This window comes from Alexandromys fortis, unplaced genomic scaffold (assembly GCF_014885135.2).
Source record: "Alexandromys fortis isolate MF-2015 unplaced genomic scaffold, M_Fortis_MF-2015_v1.1 scaffold_224, whole genome shotgun sequence".
Lineage (NCBI taxonomy): Eukaryota > Metazoa > Chordata > Mammalia > Rodentia > Cricetidae > Alexandromys > Alexandromys fortis.
The window spans coordinates 715,851-736,131 of record NW_026068104.1 but is presented as its reverse complement, the minus strand read 5'-3'; the positions used below and the strand labels follow the sequence as shown (position 1 = coordinate 736,131).

The 20,281-nt window shown below is 41.9% G+C and overlaps 1 protein-coding gene across 2 annotated transcripts in view; it reads left to right on the top strand.

The window, feature by feature from the left end:
• Ocrl (OCRL inositol polyphosphate-5-phosphatase) overlaps window positions 1-19,954 on the top strand; it is a 54,993-nt gene extending 35,039 nt beyond the window's left edge. Inside the window, exons 16-23 of one of the 2 annotated variants that reach the window (XM_050123971.1) lie at window positions 397-562; window positions 766-1,001; window positions 10,514-10,537; window positions 13,862-13,978; window positions 14,849-14,933; window positions 15,536-15,663; window positions 16,817-16,928; window positions 17,503-19,954. In XM_050123971.1, coding sequence (XP_049979928.1) covers window positions 397-562; window positions 766-1,001; window positions 10,514-10,537; window positions 13,862-13,978; window positions 14,849-14,933; window positions 15,536-15,663; window positions 16,817-16,928; window positions 17,503-17,627 — 993 coding nt within the window. In that variant the 3' untranslated portion in view covers window positions 17,628-19,954. The remainder of the gene's footprint in view (window positions 1-396; window positions 563-765; window positions 1,002-10,513; window positions 10,538-13,861; window positions 13,979-14,848; window positions 14,934-15,535; window positions 15,664-16,816; window positions 16,929-17,502) is intronic. The other variant, XM_050123972.1, reaches the window with a different exon arrangement.
• The last annotated feature ends 327 nt before the right edge of the window (window positions 19,955-20,281 follow it).

Here is a 20,281-nt window from a genome sequence, read left to right as displayed (position 1 = left end):
ATCACATGAGTTAATACATGAAAAGTTCTTAAAACAGCACCTAGCAGCTTGGAAGCCCTCATATTAGTTACTCTTATTTGGTGCTCAGTTCATATGTTTGAGGGAACAGAGCCTAGTCACAGAATAAGCACCCTGGACACAATTGTGTTCATCTCAGGATCCCTGGAAGAATCAGAGTAGCCTTGAACAGGGTCAAAAGTTACCTAGCACCTTCTTTGCTGGTGTTAGCTAGATAATGTAGGAAAACCAATGCTAGGAAGTCGTCTCGGTCTGTGAATACATGTGGTAGATATGCATCTGATTAATAATTACCTTACTCTTGATTCATATTGTCTATGAATAATCCAACTTACTTCCCCTACTAGTGATGCATGGTTGTGTCTGTCTGTTCCCCAGTTTATGTTTGAGAATGTGAAGTTTCGGCAGCTGCAAAAGGAGAAGTTCCAGATCAGCAACAATGGACAGGTTCCCTGCCATTTTTCTTTCATCCCTAAACTTAATGACAGCCAATACTGCAAGCCATGGCTTCGAGCTGAACCTTTTGAGGGCTACTTGGAGCCAAGTGAGTTTCCCCTTTACCACTGCCTCTGCTTGCCACCACCTTGGCTTAACTTCTAGTTCTCTAAGCGCTTGTCTCTCGCTTCGCTGTCTTTATATTCGTGTGTCCCATCCTTTCCCCATTGTTGTTTTGTTCTTGTTTTTGAGGACAGCTGATTTTTCCACCAGAAAGCTCTGGGCTACAGTGCACCATCTCTTTCATTTCAGATGAGACAGTGGACATTTCTCTTGATGTCTACGTCAGCAAAGATTCTGTAACCATCCTGAACTCTGGTGAAGATACGATTGAGGATATTCTCGTCCTTCACTTGGATCGAGGCAAAGATTACTTCTTGACCATCAGTGGGAATTACCTTCCGAGTTGCTTTGGTACATCCTTAGAGGCTTTGTGTCGAATGAAAAGGCCAATCCGAGAAGTTCCTGTTACCAAACTCATAGACTTGGTGAGAAGCATTCTAAAACATAAATTGTCTTCACATTTAATTCGCATGTTTTTGTCTCCATTATTTCTGTGCCTTCTCTCTTCTTCTGGGGTCAGGGGAACTGACAAATGATACAGAAGAATGTCACTTTATCTTAGCACTACTTAAATTAAGCCTAAGAGGGAAAAGAAGAGGCTAATTTGTTGTTAACTCTTGTTGTGACTATAGTAGGTAGTATACTTCCAAAATATGATTAAAGGCTCTCTCAAAGCTGTAATGCTTGTTAGGTTTATCACACTCTTTCACATAAATTGGCATGTATGTGAGGTGTGGCAAGGGAACCATGCGGTATTATCCTCATTGTGCTGGCAAGAACACTGAGGTTCAGACGCATTCAGTTGCCCATAGTCAACTAAGTTAGTGACAGATCTCCCGCCCAGATTGTCTGACTTCCTCTCCAGTATCCCTCCCTACATTATATCAAATCAAACTTGGCTGCTGATGAGAACACAGGCTGTTAGGAAAGCTTACAGAACCTGCATCATTGTCTTAGGGGTGCTTACTCTATGTAGAGGTCCCTATCCCCATTCACCAGTGGTAACAGAATTTTTAGATATGGAGCCTGAGTCTCCATTTTACTAATATTCCAGAAGCTTTTTTCTTTGGTAGCTGAGGCTGGAGTTGAATTTCCTCTTCAAATAAGAATGACTTTAAACTTCTGATCTCCCTGTCTCCACCTCCCCAATGTGGGATCACAGGTATACGCCCCAAGCCTGGTTTATGCAGTGTTGGGGATCAAAGCCAGGGCTTCATGCATGCTAGGCAGGCACTCTGCCAACTGAGATGCAAACTCAGTCCATAGATGGGTATAATGCACACTGAGGCTTGTTCACTTAATGTGACTCAAAAAAGGAAAAGAGAATTATTTCCTCCCCTTTCCCAAACCAAGTTATTATAGAATATCTATAGTCTTAAGAGGAGAAAGTATATTATTTTCAGTAAAAAAAAAATGACTTAATAGCAAATTCATCCTATTAAAAACTTTTCTGATAAATGAAACTATTGTTGGATGTGTGTACAGATTGGCACTACAGGTTTATTCTTAGCTTTTTTTTATCAAATATAATGAAGTAAAGAGCCAAATGTTATCATGTGTATAAAATCACATTGGTGCTTAGGCCTGGGCAGAGCTAGTGATTGTAGCATCCCACAGGAAAGGTTAGAGGAGGAGCAGCAGCCTGCTGACTTGTATCTGTGCTGTTGCCATGGAATTGTTGCACCTGTGACTCAGAGCAAATTACAGCACTGGAATTCTATTTGTTTCCATAGAGCTCTCATGATGGAAGGCTTTACCTGTGTTTGAAAGAAACCCGTTTTCTACAGAAATTCATATCCTGCCAGTCTGGTATTTCTCATAATTGTTTTTCTTCTACCACCATATTCCTTTTTTGTATCAAAAAAAAAAAACTATACAATATAGTCTGATCACAGGTCCCCTCCCTCAGCTCCTCCCAGAGCCTTCCCACCCCACCCAACCAACTCCACACTCTTTCTTCTCTGACTTTAGAAAGCAAAGAGGCAAACAAAAGACAAAAGACTAGAATTCTTTTAAAAGGGAAAAAAAATCACAAGAAATGCATGCACATGTGCGTACAAACAAAAACTATAAAAACAAAAGATAGGAAGCCTTGCAAAAGAAAGGTGGGACAAAAAAAAATGCCCAAACAAAGCAAGATGAGACAAAATGCTTACCAGAATGGATGGGTTCATTTTGTGTTGGCCATCTCCTGTTCAGCATGAGGCCTGCCACCATAGTCTTAGTTTTCAAATTTTGCATTTCACCTGTTAGAATAGATTCTGCATGATTTTTTCTACTTCATCCCAAACCCTATTTCCTAGCTTTCTTTGTTCCTGCTTTTGCCTCTGTGTGTGTGTGTGTGTGTGTGTGTGTGTGTCCCCGTGAACCATATGCATTCCATGCCTACCAACAGAGGTTAGGAAAGGGTGTCGATTCCTCTGGAACTATGTCATTGTGAGCGTCTGTCTGGGTAATAGGAACCAATCTGAGGTTCTCTGCAAGAGAAACCAGTGCTCTTAACTGCTGAGTTATCTCTCTAGCCCCGATCCTTCAATTTATGAAAAATGTCAAATGTGTAAGAAAAAAACAGAATAATACCGTGAACTCCCACAATTTATAAACACACACACAGATATTTTTCTGTAGCATTTAAAATTAAGTGCCACTATGTCATCTTGACACTAAGTACTTCAGCCTGTATCTCTTAAGAAAAAGGACAAACTTTTACATGCACACACTATTATTGCATTTCAGAAAGCTAACAGTAATCCACAATACCGTCTAGCATCTAGTTTATATTCATTTTTTTCCAATTATTCTAGCAATTTCTTTTATAGCTTTTTAAAAACCAAAATGCAATCTCGGTTCATGCAGTATAGCATGTGTGTATGTATATGTATGTGTGTGTATATACATATATTCATATATATGCTAATATTTCTGTAGTGCCTTTCATGTCGTATATAGCATGTGTGTATGTATATGTGTATATGCATATATTCATATATATGCTAAGGCTTCTGTAGTACCTTTCATGTAGTATATAGCATGTGTGTATGTATACCCTTCATAGTAGAGCAAGTCTCTATTTTTTCTTTATTGTCACTTGCCTTTTAAGAGTCTAGTTTAGTTGTCCAGGCAATGGTCTCTTAATTCCTAAATTTAGCCATTTCTTTTTTGGTATTTTTAACTTATCCTTGTATACCCTCTCTTTACTCTTGTTTTCCTATCAATTAGACCATGGCTTATTTTATCAAAGTCAGTGGCAGCATTATAGTACCTGACCATAATTTTTTTCATATTCTGGAAGTGACTAGGAGGTTCAGCAAGCTTTAAAAGGTCTTACCGTATAGAAAGGATATTATCAGGCAATTTGACCACATCCATAAGTAGAAAGTAGACAAAATCATTAGATTAATCAGCATCTCTGTAAGGGGCCCTCTTTGCTCTTTCAGGACATTATTGACTCAGGGTTAAAGAAATAGAACCTTAGTCATTTGTAATTACATAATGACTTTTTATTAAATTATACATCCATGATCATCATTTGTTCTTTGTGAAAGTTCTTATTTTGTAGGCTTTAGGGCTCTCATTCTTTCCACAGGTTATTGCATTTCAGTATTATTAAATTACTGTATCTCATCAATAAGGACGTTCTCCATCTTTGTGAGGCAGTAAACAGGAATCTAAACTCACCACTTCCCCCTCTGAACGCCTTTCCGCCTACTTTGACTCTGAAATACTTCTTTAGGTCTCATGTTCACTCATGCTTTTCTGGACCCAGTGGGATATTTCAAACCCCATGAGACAGTACCCTTAATACTGCTACATTCCTGTATTGTATTGTGTGCTATAAATTCACAGGGAAGCCAAAAATGAGTTCAGCGCATGTGATTTGTTTCCATGTACTGTTTCAGGGAGATACTTATGTTACTTTATTCTTCTAACCATATTCAGTATTAGAGATTCTACAACTCCTAGGATAGGTGGGATTAAGTAAAGAGGAAACAGATGAGAATTATTTGCTGTTGTAATTGTTTTTATTCTTTCTCAAAACAAAGATCCATTTTTCTAATTTATTAACTAACATGTTAACCTGCAAATAATCATCAATATTTATTACATGCTGGCTGTAAAGTAGTATGGAGATTATGTGAGTTTCTGTAATTTAGTGGTCATGAAAGTATCTTGCATGCAAAATATAGCTAAATCCTAAGTCATGGTTAGTAGAAAGTTTTGTTGGAGATAATTTGAACATTAGTGGTCCATACTGGCTACTGTTCACTCTGCGTAAGTCGACACTTTGGGAAATGATGTAAAGTGAATGTTATGGAGGTTGTAATTTGTATTCACTGTAGATTCCTTTTCTACACAGTTGCTCAAGCCCTTGTGTGCTATAAAAGCTTATCGATTCACCAGGAAATCTCTGCAAAATCAATCTCAGAATCGGCTTATTTTTGTCTTAATGGATATTTGATGCTTGTAACATTAACATGATCTAGAAATATGTTCAGTACATATGAATAACTTAGATTAGAAAAGTGATTTGAAGTTGACCACAGACATATTTCCACTCAAATCAGAGCACTTAAGAAACAAACATATGGGGGCTGGAGAGATGGCTCAGAGGTTAGAGCACTGCCTCCTCAGCCAGAGGACCCCGGTTCAATTCCCAGCACCGACATGGCGGCTCACAACTGTCTGTAACTCTAAGCCTAACAACCTCACACATACATGCAGGTAAAAACACCAATGCAGATTAAATAAATAAAAAAAAAAACCCTGTCTGTGAAAAGGTACCCCATAGCCTAGTTGCTGAAGGGAATATATTAAAAAAAAGAAGCAAACATGTATTTAGGTATAGGCTGAATAGACTGTTCTAGAAGTAAGGAGCACCTTGAATAAAGGATGCAAAGTAAGAGAAAAGTGACCATGAGTGGGAAATACTAAGACTTCCCTGGAGGGTGAAGGGTCAGATTATGATACTGGTTCTGTAGAACAGGGGTAGGCAATGGTCCCAAAATCAAGAGATGCACTTATGCTTGAGCCAGAGATTATCTCGAAACTTCTTTAGGAGACTTTGAGGGCTAGTACAAGGTTGAAAATTGACATATTGGAAGGAACCTTTTGGTATTGCATATAGAATGAGCTAATGGAAAGAAGGCCAGGCTTGATGTGCCAGAACTAGTTAAGGGTTTTGGTTGCAAGTACAGACACGAAAAAGATGAAAGATGGGTGGAGAACATACCAGTGAGGAGAAGAATATAAAGTCTGAGATAGGAGCTTGGTGATTTGTTCAGGACCTGTATTCTCTTCACCCTGGGTTTGCTTTATCTTGCTGATCTAATTGCTCCTTTCTTGTCCTGTTACTTGTATGACTGGTTTCTTCTATATATTTCATATGAACTATTTCTTCTGAGAACTTCAGTTTCCATTTAGTTATTCTTAAATTGGAACCTTCTAGTTGAGCCTGGTGGCACACAGCTTGGAAGACTGGAGACAGGAGGATCACAAGATCTAGGCTAGCTTGAGAAATTTAACAGGCCTTGTCTCCACGTAAGGAGTTAAAAGGGGGTGAGGGAGCTGGAGGTGCGGCTTAGTGGAGATGCAATACTTTCCTAACATTCCACAGGCCCTGGATTCAATCCCCAGTACTGTCAGTCTGAATCTTCAGTTTGAAAAAAAAAAAAAACAAAAACAAAAACAAAAACCCTCTTTTATATTGTTTTAGCTACATTCACTACCGAGAACGTTCTTCTTAGGGTAAATGTTGGACTTAGGAATGATTTGCATTGCATTGGTTACGGGTCATGTCACCCCAGGGAAACAAATCCTGAAGTGGACTCCTGTTCAGAATGAGATCAACAGAGCCTTTACCAAAGAGAATATTTGTGCCCTTTCAAGTCCACTGAACTACAGAATGCGTGACCTTTTATTAGTGGAGGTTTACTGATGTTTCTAGTTTCAAAATTCAGGCTAGTGTTGGATTAAGTGTAATTTACATTTGTTGTCTTTATGCCTACACCCAGAGAAGTAAACTCACTATCTATTTTCCTTTCCACACTTTCAAGTGTGTGTGATGTGCACTGTGTATATGCATATTCAGGTGTGTGCATGTGTGTGCTCATGCATGTGAAGCCCCTAGCTTGATGTTGGGGATCATTCTCCATCTGTCTCACACCTTATTTGTGGAGGCAAAGTTTCTCAGTCAAACCCAGATCTCAATGATTTAGCTAGTCTTTGTAGCCAGCTTCTGAAGATCTCACATCTCCCCAAGGCTAGGATTACAGGTGGGCCACCACACCCACCTGGCATTTGAGTGGGTTCTGGGGGGCCAAACTCCATCACACTTATATAGCAGATGCTCTAACCACTGAGCCACCATCCTAGCCACCACAGAAATCAACTTTTCATGTAAATTTGCTGCCTCTCCAGTTGCATTTTCTCAATCAGTTTTATTCTTTTATCCATTCCTCATGTTTGTGGTATTGTGGTGTTCATGCCAGATAATCGTTCTATCACTAAGAAACACTGCCTGCCCACTATTTTTTTTAAATATTTTATGGTTTATTTAACTTTATTTTATGTGCATAGGTATGAAGGTGTTAGATCCCTTACAACTGGATCTTCAGACAGTTGTGAGCTGCCATGTGGGTGCTGGGAATTGAACCCGGGTCCTCTGGAAGAGCAGTCAGTACTCTTAACCACTGAGCCATCTCTCCAGCCCCCGCCTGCCCACTATTTTAAAATATATTTTTTCCATTCTAGTTTTTTAAAATAAATTTCTCTCTCTGTCTCTCTCTGTCTCTCTGTGTGTGTGTGTGTATACATACGTGTACTTAGACAGACATGCATGTGCCACAGCACATGTGTGTTGATCAGGACAGCTCTTGGGAACTGGTTCTCTCCTGGCTTGTAGGATCCAGTATAGTTGCACCTCCATCAAGTGAGCCTTCTCCTAGACCCCTTATTAGTAAATAAGTTGACTCACTGACTGATTTAGCTTGTGTTTTCACTCCAAGGCACACTTGTAGAGGTCAGAGGACAGTGTTGTGGAGCTGCTTTCTTTTCTTCTCTCGTGTGAGTTCCAGAGATTTAAGTCATCAAGCTTAGTGGAAAATACCATTGTGTGCTGAGCTCTTTCATGGGCCCCCGTATTAGTTTTTGTTTATTTGTTTGTTTGTTTGTTTGGTTGGTTGGTTGGTTGGTTGGTTGGTTTGGTTTGGCTTTTTGAGACAGAGTTTCTCTGTGTAGCCTTGCCTGTCCTGGAACTCTCTCTGTAGACCAAGTTGGCCTCAAACTCACAGAGGTTCACCTGCCTCTACCTCCCAAGTGCTGGGACTGAAGGTGTCCACCACCACTGCCTGCCCCCCTGTTAGTTTTAAGGTGTTTCTTTTCTCCCTCTTGGCCTATGCTAATAGTCATTTAATGTTTCCTTTTGTTCCTGCACTTCATGTTTTCCCATTCAGGTCTACCAGACTGAACGTTCTGTGATACTACTCCCGCTGGGGGCAATGGTTTTCCTTGCCCAAAGGTAGTGAGTGGCTCCCACATGCCTGTTCGAGATAATCCAGATTCGTTAAGCTGTCATTCAGTATCACCTATTGGTTTTTGACATTTTTTTCAACATTGTCTAGTTAGGTTATGCTCCCTACAAACAAGATGAATAAGTTCTTCTTAGTTATCTTGCCATTTAACTTTTCTGTGCATTTGTTTCTTTCTGCCTCTTCCACCTTTTCTTAAAGCATGGATCTTGCTATGTTTTCCAGACTGGCCCTGAACTCCTGTGTCCATATGAACTTCTTTAGTAACCGTCATAACAGGCCTACACCACTGGGCCTGGCTTACTTCCACATTAGTTCCCTTCATCCAAATCCTGTGACTTAAGGGCTTAGATGTGGCTCAATAGGAGAAAGTTTCTACAGCATGTACACAGCTCTGGGTCCTAACACCAGCTGGCAAAAAAAAAAAAAAAATCCTGGGTTTTTTTTTTTTTTTTAAAGAACAAGTGGCCATGTATTGGGAACTTGTACATATGAGTTATAAGAATATTAGTTGTAAATTATGAGACTAAGGAGGACTGGTCAGAATTGGAAAGCAGGGACCAACCACATCTTTCTCTTCTCTGTGTTCTTACTTGTCACTGTCCTCCTTAGAAGGTATTTCGCATAGCCCTTTATACTGATAGATGCTCACCACTCAAAGGGAACTACTTTCAGGGCCTACAATGACACAAAATCCTTGCTTCATTTTGCTTGGTATATCGTGTGTCACGTCAGATTTGCTTGTCAGATTTATGAACGAGTGTTTCTAAACTTAATATTAGAGTACAAACTTTTGTTAAGTTGGATGGCTGACACTGAGAATCAACTTCACATTTAGAAATATCATAATGATAGAACAATATGGACCTTATAAGTACTATTATTAGGACTCTGACTACTTTATTCCACTTGGTATTTAAAAGTTTAGGTAAATGCAGAAAAGCATGTTAAATTCAAAAGTATCTAACAATATTAAGACCCCTAATTGCCATATTAACAACTCAGGATAATAGGTTCAGGATTATCACTTGCATTCTCCAGGAAATAAATGCTCACTCCCGCTCCAGACACCTTTGCTTCTCTGACAACAAGGCTTAGATTTCTCCTTACACCCACCAGACCTGAGATGTGATTTAGCCTTGATTTTCTCCGTGGTCTACAATGGGATCAGGAAAAATCCAGTTGAGAGTTTCTGGGGCAGTGTACCCCATTTCCTCCTAACTTTAAACTGCTTTACTATCCTTATGTAGAAAATACTTTACCTGCTTCAGAGATGAAAGCGCTGAGACAAGAGTGTGGTAAATTGCCTGAGCAATCAGTAGGAGGCAGAAGGAAGATTTGTACCAAGGCCTGTCTCACATCTGGGCTGATACTCTTTGCATTAACCTTGCTGCCTTGCGAATAGCATTTATCACTGTTCTTAGCTGATTCTAGAAATATTCCCACACGTTTCCCCTGCCTCTCTATCTGAGAAGTGCTTGTGTTGTCCTTTCTGAATTGTCTACCTGAGTACGGTGATAATGAATGGGGTTAGTCAGACCTGGGTTCCAATCTTGACTCTGTCGCTTATTACCTGTGTGTGACCTTGGGCAAATAATTTAACCTCTCAAAGCCTCAGTTTCTTCATCTGTAAAACAGGAATAATGTTTCATAATGATGTGCAGATAAAGTGACATCATATATAAACCCTTGGCATGGCTGCTGGTACCTGGTAGATATTCCTTAAGTGGTGGTGATCATTGCTGCTGCTCTCGCTTCCATTGGGTTGTAGTGAGTGCAGAAATAACAAGGAAGAGAAAAGGTGCTGTTCCCTCTGCTTCTTGTCTTTTATGTCCACTAGGAAAATCGAGGAACTGATGGATACTCTGATCCACAAAGCTCTGAGATAAGATCCATGTACATCTTAGTAGGCCCTTCAAATCTGGGGAGTCTATAGGCCTTTGAGGAGGTGGGTGGGTACCAGAGAAGGTAAAACCTCTTGGAGAGTCCAGGCACTAGATGAGATGAGAAGAACAATAGAAAGGAGTAGCTCATCACCTGCTTCTGCGTGTCTGCTCTCAGACCAGCATTAGGATGAGGTAAGAACTGCACATGACAACAGATGAACAGGAAGCCGCAGCACCAGGCTTGACTCGACTCTGAGGCAGCTTCCCGGGGTCAGAAAAGTCAAGGCTTGTGGTTTTTGAATGATCATCCCAGGGAACTGTATAATAATATACTATGCATGACAAAGAACTTTGCATGTGGAAAACGTGTTCTATTTTCAGTGCTTGTCATTTGAAGGGTTCAGCGCTTTTAGAAGCCCATGTCTAGCAAGCTAGCAAGATCTAATACTGAGCTGTTTCTAATGCTGTGAATTAAGTCTAATCATTGTCTATCTGCCAATGACTTTTCTCCTGCTCTGCTCTCAGGAAGAAGACAGCTTCCTAGAAAAGGTAATTCAATTCATTGGTGGTAATGAAGGCTTCCTTGGGCTTGATTAACACCAAACTGTGGTCCCTGGAACTTGCCCCTAAGCACTCTCATATCAGAGGCCTCTGACTTGGTGAGAATTCCCTAATAAGCCCTGATGTCCCACCACGTGTCTTGAAGTATGCTCAAAATTCAGGAATGATATTTATCCATCTGACAAGTTGTTGATACTGTTTATAAAAGGAATAAAACTCAAGATATAGATTTTATTGAGACGGGCTCTCATGTATTACAGGCTAGCCTCAAGCTCATCATGTAGCAACAGTGACCTTGCTGTTTGATCCTCCTGCCTCCACCTCCCCAGTGCTGGGATTATAGCACTCCTGGTTTTATGCAGTCCTGAGACTCAAATTTGGGCCTTATAAGTAGATGGTAGATAAGCATTGAACTGAGCTACGCTCTAGGCACCTAGTGCTTTACATATGCTACACAAGTGTACCACCATTGAGCTCTACCCCAGCTGCACTTGCATTTCTTAATTTCCAGACAAGTGCTGGACCATGAAGCTACATCTCTAGCCCAGATTTCCAGATTTGTCTCTGAAATATCTTATCTGAAAACTCATGAGTTGGAGGGTACTGTTTAGCTGCCCCTGCTTCCAATAATAGTAACACCAACAAATGTTATTCCTGTAGCAATAATAGTGATTTGGAAGCTGGGGAGATAGCCCTGTCAATAAAATACTTGTCGTTAGGCAACCGTGAGGGCCCAAGTTCAGCCTTCCAACACCTGTATAAACAGAAGAGCTAGGTACAGCAGCACACACCTGTGATGCCCATGCTAGGGAACAGATACCAGGTAGGTCCCTGACGCTCACTAGCCAGCCTGTCTAATAGCATCTGTGAGCTCCATGTTCAGTGAGAGAACCCGTCTCAAAAAAAAAAAAAAAATAGGATGGTAACAGACTGAGCAAGACAAGTGGTGTGAACCTCTGGCCTACATACACATATACCCAGGCATACACATGGACCACACGCACAACAGAGGAGTGATTTGGGAGTTCTTGGTAATAATGGTTAATTACTCTCAGAGACTACCCAGATACAGTCAAGAAATAGAGCATAGAGTAGAATTGTGGAGCTAAATCCTAAATCATCTAATCTAGCCATCTGTCTTTAGCCAAAGAAAGATTTTCTATGTTCTAGCAGACATGGCCCAAGGTCCAGAAAAGTAGAAAAGGCTATTAAAAGGTCCCACTGCCTCTGAGCACCAGAGTGCCAGGTGTGGGTGCTGTTTCCTAACTGTCTAGTGGCATGCCCCTTCTGCAGTGCCTCGCAGCCTCTTCCATCATCAACTGGAGATGCCAGGCTCCCCTCACGGCTGCCAAACATGGGCAGGAGCTCCACATTCCACAACATGCTCATAGAGTGTTTGAGGGACTTCTCCACTGGGTGGAATTGAATGCATTGTGAAGGTGGAGATTCTTTAACCACTAGCACTAAGTATAGGCTAAGAAGGCAAATAGGGGGTCTTGTTGAAAGAAGCAGAGTGTCTTGGTTCCTCTTGGAACATCAAAGTTCACAATAATGTGCAGAACATTTTTGTAACTATTCATGCCCCATTTTCTTATTGTATCCTTTTCTAGGCCTCAGAGCTACAAGTGTAACATTTCCTATTATCACACGTGAATTTGGAAGTGGATAGTAGATGCTGTATATAACCTACTGACATTTTATTAACCTTTTAAACCACTAAGGCTTGAGATATCTTTGCTTCTTAGCTCTTCTCTGTTAAGGGCAGTCCATGTTCTGTCTATACAGTTAGACTGTGCCTTGTGTTGTCTTAATGCCTCAGGACAGGAATAACCTTTAGTTAGATGTCAGATTTTTCTTCGAAAATATGTGAGTCAATGATGAATAATTTATACTTGTTAAGTTGGGACACATCTGCTAAAGAGTCTGCACATGTGTCCTGATTGATTCACAAAGTTAGTAGCATGCATTGTGAAATGTTTGGGCTCCAATAGCAGGTGGATACCTGCATGTAATACATAGAACTAGAATGAAGTTAGTGGGCGAGTTGCCAATAGGAGTTATAGCAACCACATAAAGTATGAATATCAAGACATAGCATCCCAGGGAAAGAGAGGAAGGAAATGTGACGGTAGCTAACAATCCCTGCTCCCTTCTCTTCCCTGAAAGGTCATTGGTGCTTATTAAAGAGCACCCTGTTAAGAAAATACCTGGGTGCTGCTGTAGTATATGTGGTCCCTGTGAGCATAGTGATAGTTTTTTTATATTTCCCTTAAAGCTATATGACTGGAGGTTATATATATAGTACAGTGTCAGAAAACAAGCTGAAAACTGACAATATATAATGCATGACTTAGAGTTAACAAAAGGAAGAAGATGCTAAAAGCCGAGCATGGCTTTCTCCACTGGGGTTCTTCTGAAGGCTGCCTTCAGATGCCTTTTAGCCTAGTTTGAATATGTTTTTCATATGCTTTCTATTTGAATCTATAAATGTAAGCTAAATTAACATTTATTTTTGAGTGTTGGGAGATAATTGAGTTTATTTTGCCCTTTGAATTTAGTTATTGGTCTGATATATGTCACTTCTGGATTTTTGTCTTCTATATTTCAGAAGACTCTACCAATAGAAAACTAGGTAAAACAAATAATAGCCCCTAGAAATCTTTCTGAGCTATTAACATAAATTAAATTTCTGGAAGTTTTCACGGTATTCTAGCTCCTCGGTTGCTATATTTCAGGTTATTACTTTTGGATTTTGGACCTTATGATTAGAAACTTGGATCAAGCCTGAAGAATCCATATTTGTGCATCTAATGAGCAGAATTATCTTTAATTTCTCAGAACCAAGTCAATCAGTTAAAGAAACAATACAACTCCCAGGAGTATTTGTGGTGAGACTTCAAGGGACAGTTCGTGTAGAATAAACGGAAACCTAAGTGTAAACATTGCCTTTTGGGGTGCCATACGAACAACTGTGATTTCAAGGTCCAGCTACTGGTCATGTGTAGATTCCACTGTGACTGTATTATATTCTTGTCGTGCTGGGTCTCACTTCAGAGTATGGAATGCATCCAGAGGATGCACACCCCAAGTACAAATGAAATGCTTGCTGATTGAATGAAGCACTTTGGAAGGCGATTGGTTAAGTACCAGAATCACTACTGAGTGTCTCCCGAGCATGGATGTCCCGTCTGAGAAGAAAATGCACAAGCATAAGAGACAAAGATCACACTGTGCTTACTTGTGCAGATTTTGAAAGAGATATATCTCTTTATTCTGAGACCCCTTTGACTTTCATCCCTTTTCATCTGTTAGGAGAAATCCCTTCTCCAGATGGTCCCCTTGGAGGAAGGTGCTAGTGAGAGACCCCTTCAGGTCCCCAAGGAGATCTGGCTTCTAGTAGACCACTTATTCAGATATGCCCGTCACCAGGTAAGTGTGAGAAACCCTTCTATGAAACTATACAGTGTGTATGAATCCTGTGGGAAATTCCAGTGCTTCACATCAATGTAGTACATTTCACCCATCCAAGCAACCTCCATGCGGCTGTGCTGTCGGACCTCTAAAGCATACAAGCTGAGAAGGCACCTGAGACCACACTCTGAGTCTGATGGCAGAGCCATGGCCAGAACTGAGAATGCCCAAGGCTTGTGTATGCACTTTGCCCTGAACGACTGAGTGCCCCAGTCCAATGCCTGTTTTTAGCTGCCCTGTAGCCAAGTGCGAATTTTAAAATGAAAACAAACTTCACACCCATTTCCTTCACATAGCACTGAGTTTTCTTTTAAATCCTATACTGAAACACTAGCCATGCCCAACTCATTCCCTAAAAGAAAGAACTTTCTTTGACCAAATTGAAGGTAATGTTTCTCAGACCTACTGAGACCAATATAACTTGGAAACCAAGTTTTGTCGTGAATGTGCCATTTCCTCCTTTCCTGGCATCCAATTCTGTCCATATTTGATATGGCTGTGATTATGCAGGGTCCACTCTGCCTTGTTTTCCAGAGCCTCAGTGGACTGTCTGGCTTCCTGATCTGGCCATCTAGTCCCTTGCCCTATCAGGTAGAGGCTGACATGTCATTTGTGGACAGGTCACTTTCTTGCTTGAAATAAACGTTGACGTGGATTACAGCAACACTAAAGGAAGACGATGTTCCATCCATACCTCCTTCCCTACCCGTTAATGCTTGTGCCCCCTTCACATTGCTTCCTGCTGCTTCTCCCAGTTCCTGGGCAAGCTTCAGAACTTAAGTGGCTGGAGAGCTTGCCTAGGTCCCTTCATTCTGACTTCTTTGGTAGGAGGACCTGTTCCAAACCCCTGGGATGCAGGAGGAGTTACAGCAGATCATTGATTGTCTGGATACCAGCATTCCTGAGACAATCCGTATCCTTTCTGCCCAAGGCTCGGGACGCTGGACGGATACGTGGCCAAAGTCTTTTCCCGCCTGCGATTTTGTGTTTCTATATCGACTTTTGTCATTGTCTTATTACAAGATAGTCATTGACTATCTTGTTATTTTCTCAAGACCTGTCGAGATCTGTTAGTCTCTCTGTGTGGCCTAAGAGGAATCGAGGGGTGGACAACAAGGAGCATGGGACGGGGGATCCACAGCACCAATACTGCTCTCCTTCAGCCAGCTGGCCATTCCTGCTAGCCTTCCCATTCAAGTGCTAGCATAGGGCGGGAAGAAGAAGAAGAAGAAAAACACTGACATCCAGTTTATATCCCATCCACTGCGCCCTATCATTGTGCAGGCTGTGCTCCCTGAGTCTCTAGTTTAGTGAAGGGCCTCCCAAGGGGCTTTGGGTAATTCTCTACCTACTTGGCTGCAAAATACCTGGACCATTATCAAACTCCAGTCAGGAGCAGTATGTCCTAAAAGAGAAGAGAAAAATCATCCCTCTTAGAGACTTAAGGAAGAGAGCCAGTCACATGTCTGTCTTGCTTTTCTCTGGGTCCCTCTACCCTTGACTATGGTAATTCAGCTGGCAGTAACCACTCTGTGGCTGAGGCGCTACTTATTTTCCTGGAAGCGCTACCAGAGCCGGTCATCTGTTATGAGCTGTATCAGCGATGTCTTGACTCTGCTCATGATCCTCGGATCTGCAGACAGGTGAGTTCTGCTGCTCTGGGGATATGCCCAGTGCAGGTTTTCCCATAGAGGAGTCTTCAGTTTTACAAAGCTATATGATAGAACGGGCCTGCATCTGTTCTTCATGACAGGATACCATCATTAAAAGTTAAGACCCTTGAGCCAGGCACAATGGCACACGCCTTTAATCCCAGCATTCAGGAGGCAGAAGCGGGCAGATATCAGTGACTTCAAGACCAGCCTGGTCTACAAAGCCAGTTCCAGGAAAGCCAGGGCTACACAGAGAAACTCTGTCTTGAAAAGCCAAAAAAAAAAAAAAAAAGACTGGGAGAGCCAGTGAGATTGTTTGATGGGTCAAGGTGCTTGCCACAAAGCCTGGTGACCTAAGTTTGATCCCCAGAACCAAGAGTAATGATAGCAAAGAACCAATTCCCATTAGTTATTCTCTGATCTGTGCAAACGCCTTGCCCCTGACACACACTATAAATGAAGGAAGTTGAAACCCTTGAATTTAGGTACTAGCATTTTCTATTATATTGGAATTTTTTCTAGTTGACGTATTTCTGTTAACAGAAAAACTTAGTGGGGTGGTTACTTGAACCCAAGGGTTGTTTGGCAAATTATTGTAAGGGCAGTTCTAGCTGTCATTACCAGGAAAAGTTCGTAGCAATTGGGAGCCTTTCTTTTTCCTCTTCTCCCTTTCCTTCCTTCCCCTTCTTTCCTTCTTGGTGTGTTTTTCATCTTGAGAATATTTTGGTCCACAATGGCTGAGACCAGCTATGAATCACTTCAATGAGTGCTGGTAGGAGGGACCCATCCTTGCCAAGTAAGATTGTAGAGAAAAAACACTTAGGTTGACAGATTCCTTTGCTGTTGGGGGAAAAAGAGAAAAGGAACAGATGAACACTTACCTTCTGGTGAGGCACTGTGCGAATGGGAATCTGATGTGAGTGCATGACCTGGCCATTAAATAGAGAGAAACCAAACCATACCCACTTCAGAGTTCTAATTTGTCAGGTAATAAATCTACTACTGGTCATGAGTAAGTAATGGAGGGTAGTGACAGGCAAATGGGGCCGTGAAGAGTTAGATTCCAAATTGTTCTTATGGCAGCTCTAAATGCTTATGCCCCTTAAGCTATTTACTTCACTCCACGCTCCTCTTTAACAAACAGGTCATTTCCCAGCTTCCAAGATGTCATAGAAATGTTTTCCGCTACTTGATGGCATTCCTTCGCGAGCTCTTAAAATTCTCTGACTACAACAACGTCAGTGCCAACATGATCGGTAAGGGGACTACATGAGCAAGTCTGTGCTAGTGTTTGCCAAGTGATGAGGGAGTGATTTCTTACTAATAAAACTGCCTAGGCCCATTTGATAGGCCAACCCTTAGGTAGGCGGAGAAAACAGAACAGGATGCTGGGAAAAAGAAGCTGAGTCAGGAGTCGCCATGATTCTCCCACTCCAGGCAGACACAGGTTAAGATCCTCCCTGGTAAGCCACCTCGTGGGCTACACAGATTATTAGAAATGGGTTAGATTAATATGTAAGAGCTAGCCAGTAAGAGGCTACAGATAACGGGCCAGGCAGTGTTTAAAAGAATACAGTTTCCATGTAATTATTTCAGGGCATAACCTAGCCATGCGGGCGGCCTGGTGCCGGGGACGCAGCCCCGCCGCTCCTCCTTCAACAGCCAAGAATCATCTGGGAGCATCATGCGTAATCTCTACCGTATTTGATGTTTGGGAACGGGGCAGTCACTTCCCTCTTACTGTTCTTGTTCCCTGCACCTTGAACCTTCAGGTTTTGCTTAGGTCAAGTCTGACAGTGGGTTTCCCCTTTTCTTTCTCCTACCCTCCAGCTACTCTCTTCACAAGCCTTCTCCTAAGGCCTCCACCAAACCTCATGGCAAGACAGACCCCAAGTGACCGCCAGCGTGCCATCCAGTTCCTTCTGGTCTTCCTGCTCGGGAGTGAGGAAGACTAAGTCTTTTCCTATGTGAGATTCTAGAGGAGGAAGATCTTGGGCTCCACGTATTTCAGAATGATTTGAAGAGTCATGACACCAAAAGGGTCTACTGTAGGATCTTAAGTTCTGGTAATAGTACAAAGGAAAGCGTTTCTTCACCCCTCCTCACCATATCCTACACAAAGAAATCCTTTTAGACATATATTGCCAAGCCAAAGTTACCATATTTTGGTGTTTTGTGTTTACTCTTTGTAAAGCAAAGAGGTCTGTATTTATACTCCTTTACCTAGGGGTGTGTCTCCTGCCCTGTTTCCCAGGCATCATGATTATCTTTAATGCCCCAAGGCCTAGATTGTGAGGCATACATTCTAGGCCAACAAGCACTACTTGCTATAACTCAGACTTGTCTCATAACGCACTTTGGACCCACTGTCTCCCCGTGTCACTACTTTGCACTCTGAAGGACACCTAGATGAGACTAGTGACTCCATGGGTGTCCTCAACCATGAAGTTCACTGTCTACATGTGATTGGTACATACACTGGTGCATTTCTACTACAAGGATGTCTATGTGTCACTGTACCTTTGGCCTTCTCGTGGATCCACACTTGGTGGAACCATATTCCCTTGTCTTGGGTCATGTTTAGTTACATAGTTTTATGGACCATGGAGATGGCATCCCACTGATGTGAGAAAATTACACGAGCGAGGAAAGCCCTGTGAGTACTTGAGGAGTGAAACTGTCCATGCTTGACAGGTCCTGCTTCCTACTTCCCTTTGCTGATTAGTATCGAAACTTGACATAAGGCATACGTAATCCTGGATGTTTGGGAACCCATCTTCCACTAGAAACCCACTTCCAGAATAATGTTTGCATCACAGTCAAACAAGGAGTCCGTGTACCTCAAGTGAGGCCCCATGGACCTTTCTTCCTCCCCTAGACTTATTGAGGGTAACCCTCAGAACCCTTTCTCCTATCTTCTGACATATCAAGGGAATACATTGCCCTCTCTCAGCAGGGCTGACTCTGGGTTCCTTATCTGACTCCTTCACATCAAGGATCAAAAGCCTGCCCTTGGTGCCTAGTCACTATATCCAATGCTGTGTAAGAGAGGCTGGTCAGTGGGACCAGCCACACACTTTACCTCTCCCACCTAAAACAACTCTGGGCTTTTCATTTTATTCAAGCATTGTGGTGTGGACAGACTTTTTTTTTAAGAACTAATATTGGCTGGCAAACAAGCCACCACCAGCTACTAACTCCAAACCGCCTGGTAAAATTGGCTTGCTTGGTTCTCTTTCATCAAAACCAATGCAAGTTATCTCATTCTTGCCTCTTACCATTGGGCATACCGAGCTTGTAGAAGACTGTCTGTATAATCTTGGGTGCTGATTCCATGACTCTTGTAGCATCCGAGGAGAGGGCCAGGGAAACATCCAACATCCAGTGGTTTTCCAGTTCTCTAGTCTCCTCAAAATTGAGCTCTTTGGAGAACAAAAGGTGTGTATCCTGCAGTAGACCGCTTAAGCCCTTCCCCAAATGGGAGTTGAGAAAAAGAACTCAAAGTATTTTTGCCAGCAAACTGAAGATCTTACCTGGGTCAATAGTTGGTTAGTGGAAGACTCGGAACTAGGAGTTTTGTTGTATCTATTAGGCCAGAAAGTAATCACCTAAAAAAGCAGATGATAGGAGCTGGGGCAAGGCAAGGTGGTCCACAGGGAAATGCCTCTCCTGTGCCCATTTTGTAATATTTTGCCAACCTTGGGTCTTTGGGTGACCAAGAATATGGTTAGTAGGGGCTCTGTGGAGCATGCATGTAATGTCCTTCCTTCCTCAGGCCAAAGCACCAAGTTGCTTCACTGCCTCCACCTTTTGTCCAGCTTGGCCTAGGATGTATATACGGTTGAGGCTTTTAGACAATCTCCAGGTAGGGGATACAAAACAGATCAGATGGAAGAAACTCGCTTCCCTACCCTGCCTCTCCAGAACCTCAACCTCATAGTTCCTCTGAATTAAGGATTTTATATCCAACTGGTAGAGAGGAATCCCTAATTCCTCTAAGGTTCTATTTCATAGATCTTCCAAACTAAGGATTTCATATCCAATTGGTAGGGAGAAACTCAGCACCTCGTGTCTTTGGGAAGAAATGATTCAAATCTATTGGATGCTATTACATTAGTTCTTTCACTGCTTTCTGATTCTTAATCTGAAGTTCTTTGTTATATTTCACAAAATGTCTCAGTCACTAAGCAAAGCTGCTAGTGGGAGTCTGTATTTTGTGTCATCTTTTTTATTATAATTTATTGCAATTTTTCTGAATAAATATATGTTGTGTGAAGAATAATTGGGACCTTAGTGAGAAAGAACTGAAGGGAAAAGATTTGTGTCACTTGGTCTCACTTGGTTTTTTTGGAGTCCCCATCAACTAACTATACCTGTACGTGTCACCACCTAGCTTACAGAGAAATACCATTTAAAATTTCCGCACTGGGTCTATGAACTCTCGTTTAAAGTGCTTACTTACCATGCACAAGGCCTTGCGTTTCATCCTTAGCACCAGGACTACAAAACGGTGGTGGCACACGCCTTTAATCCCAGCACTCGGGAGGCAGAGACAGATGGATCTCTGTGAGTTCGAGGCCAGCCTGATCTACAGAGTGAGTTCCAGGAC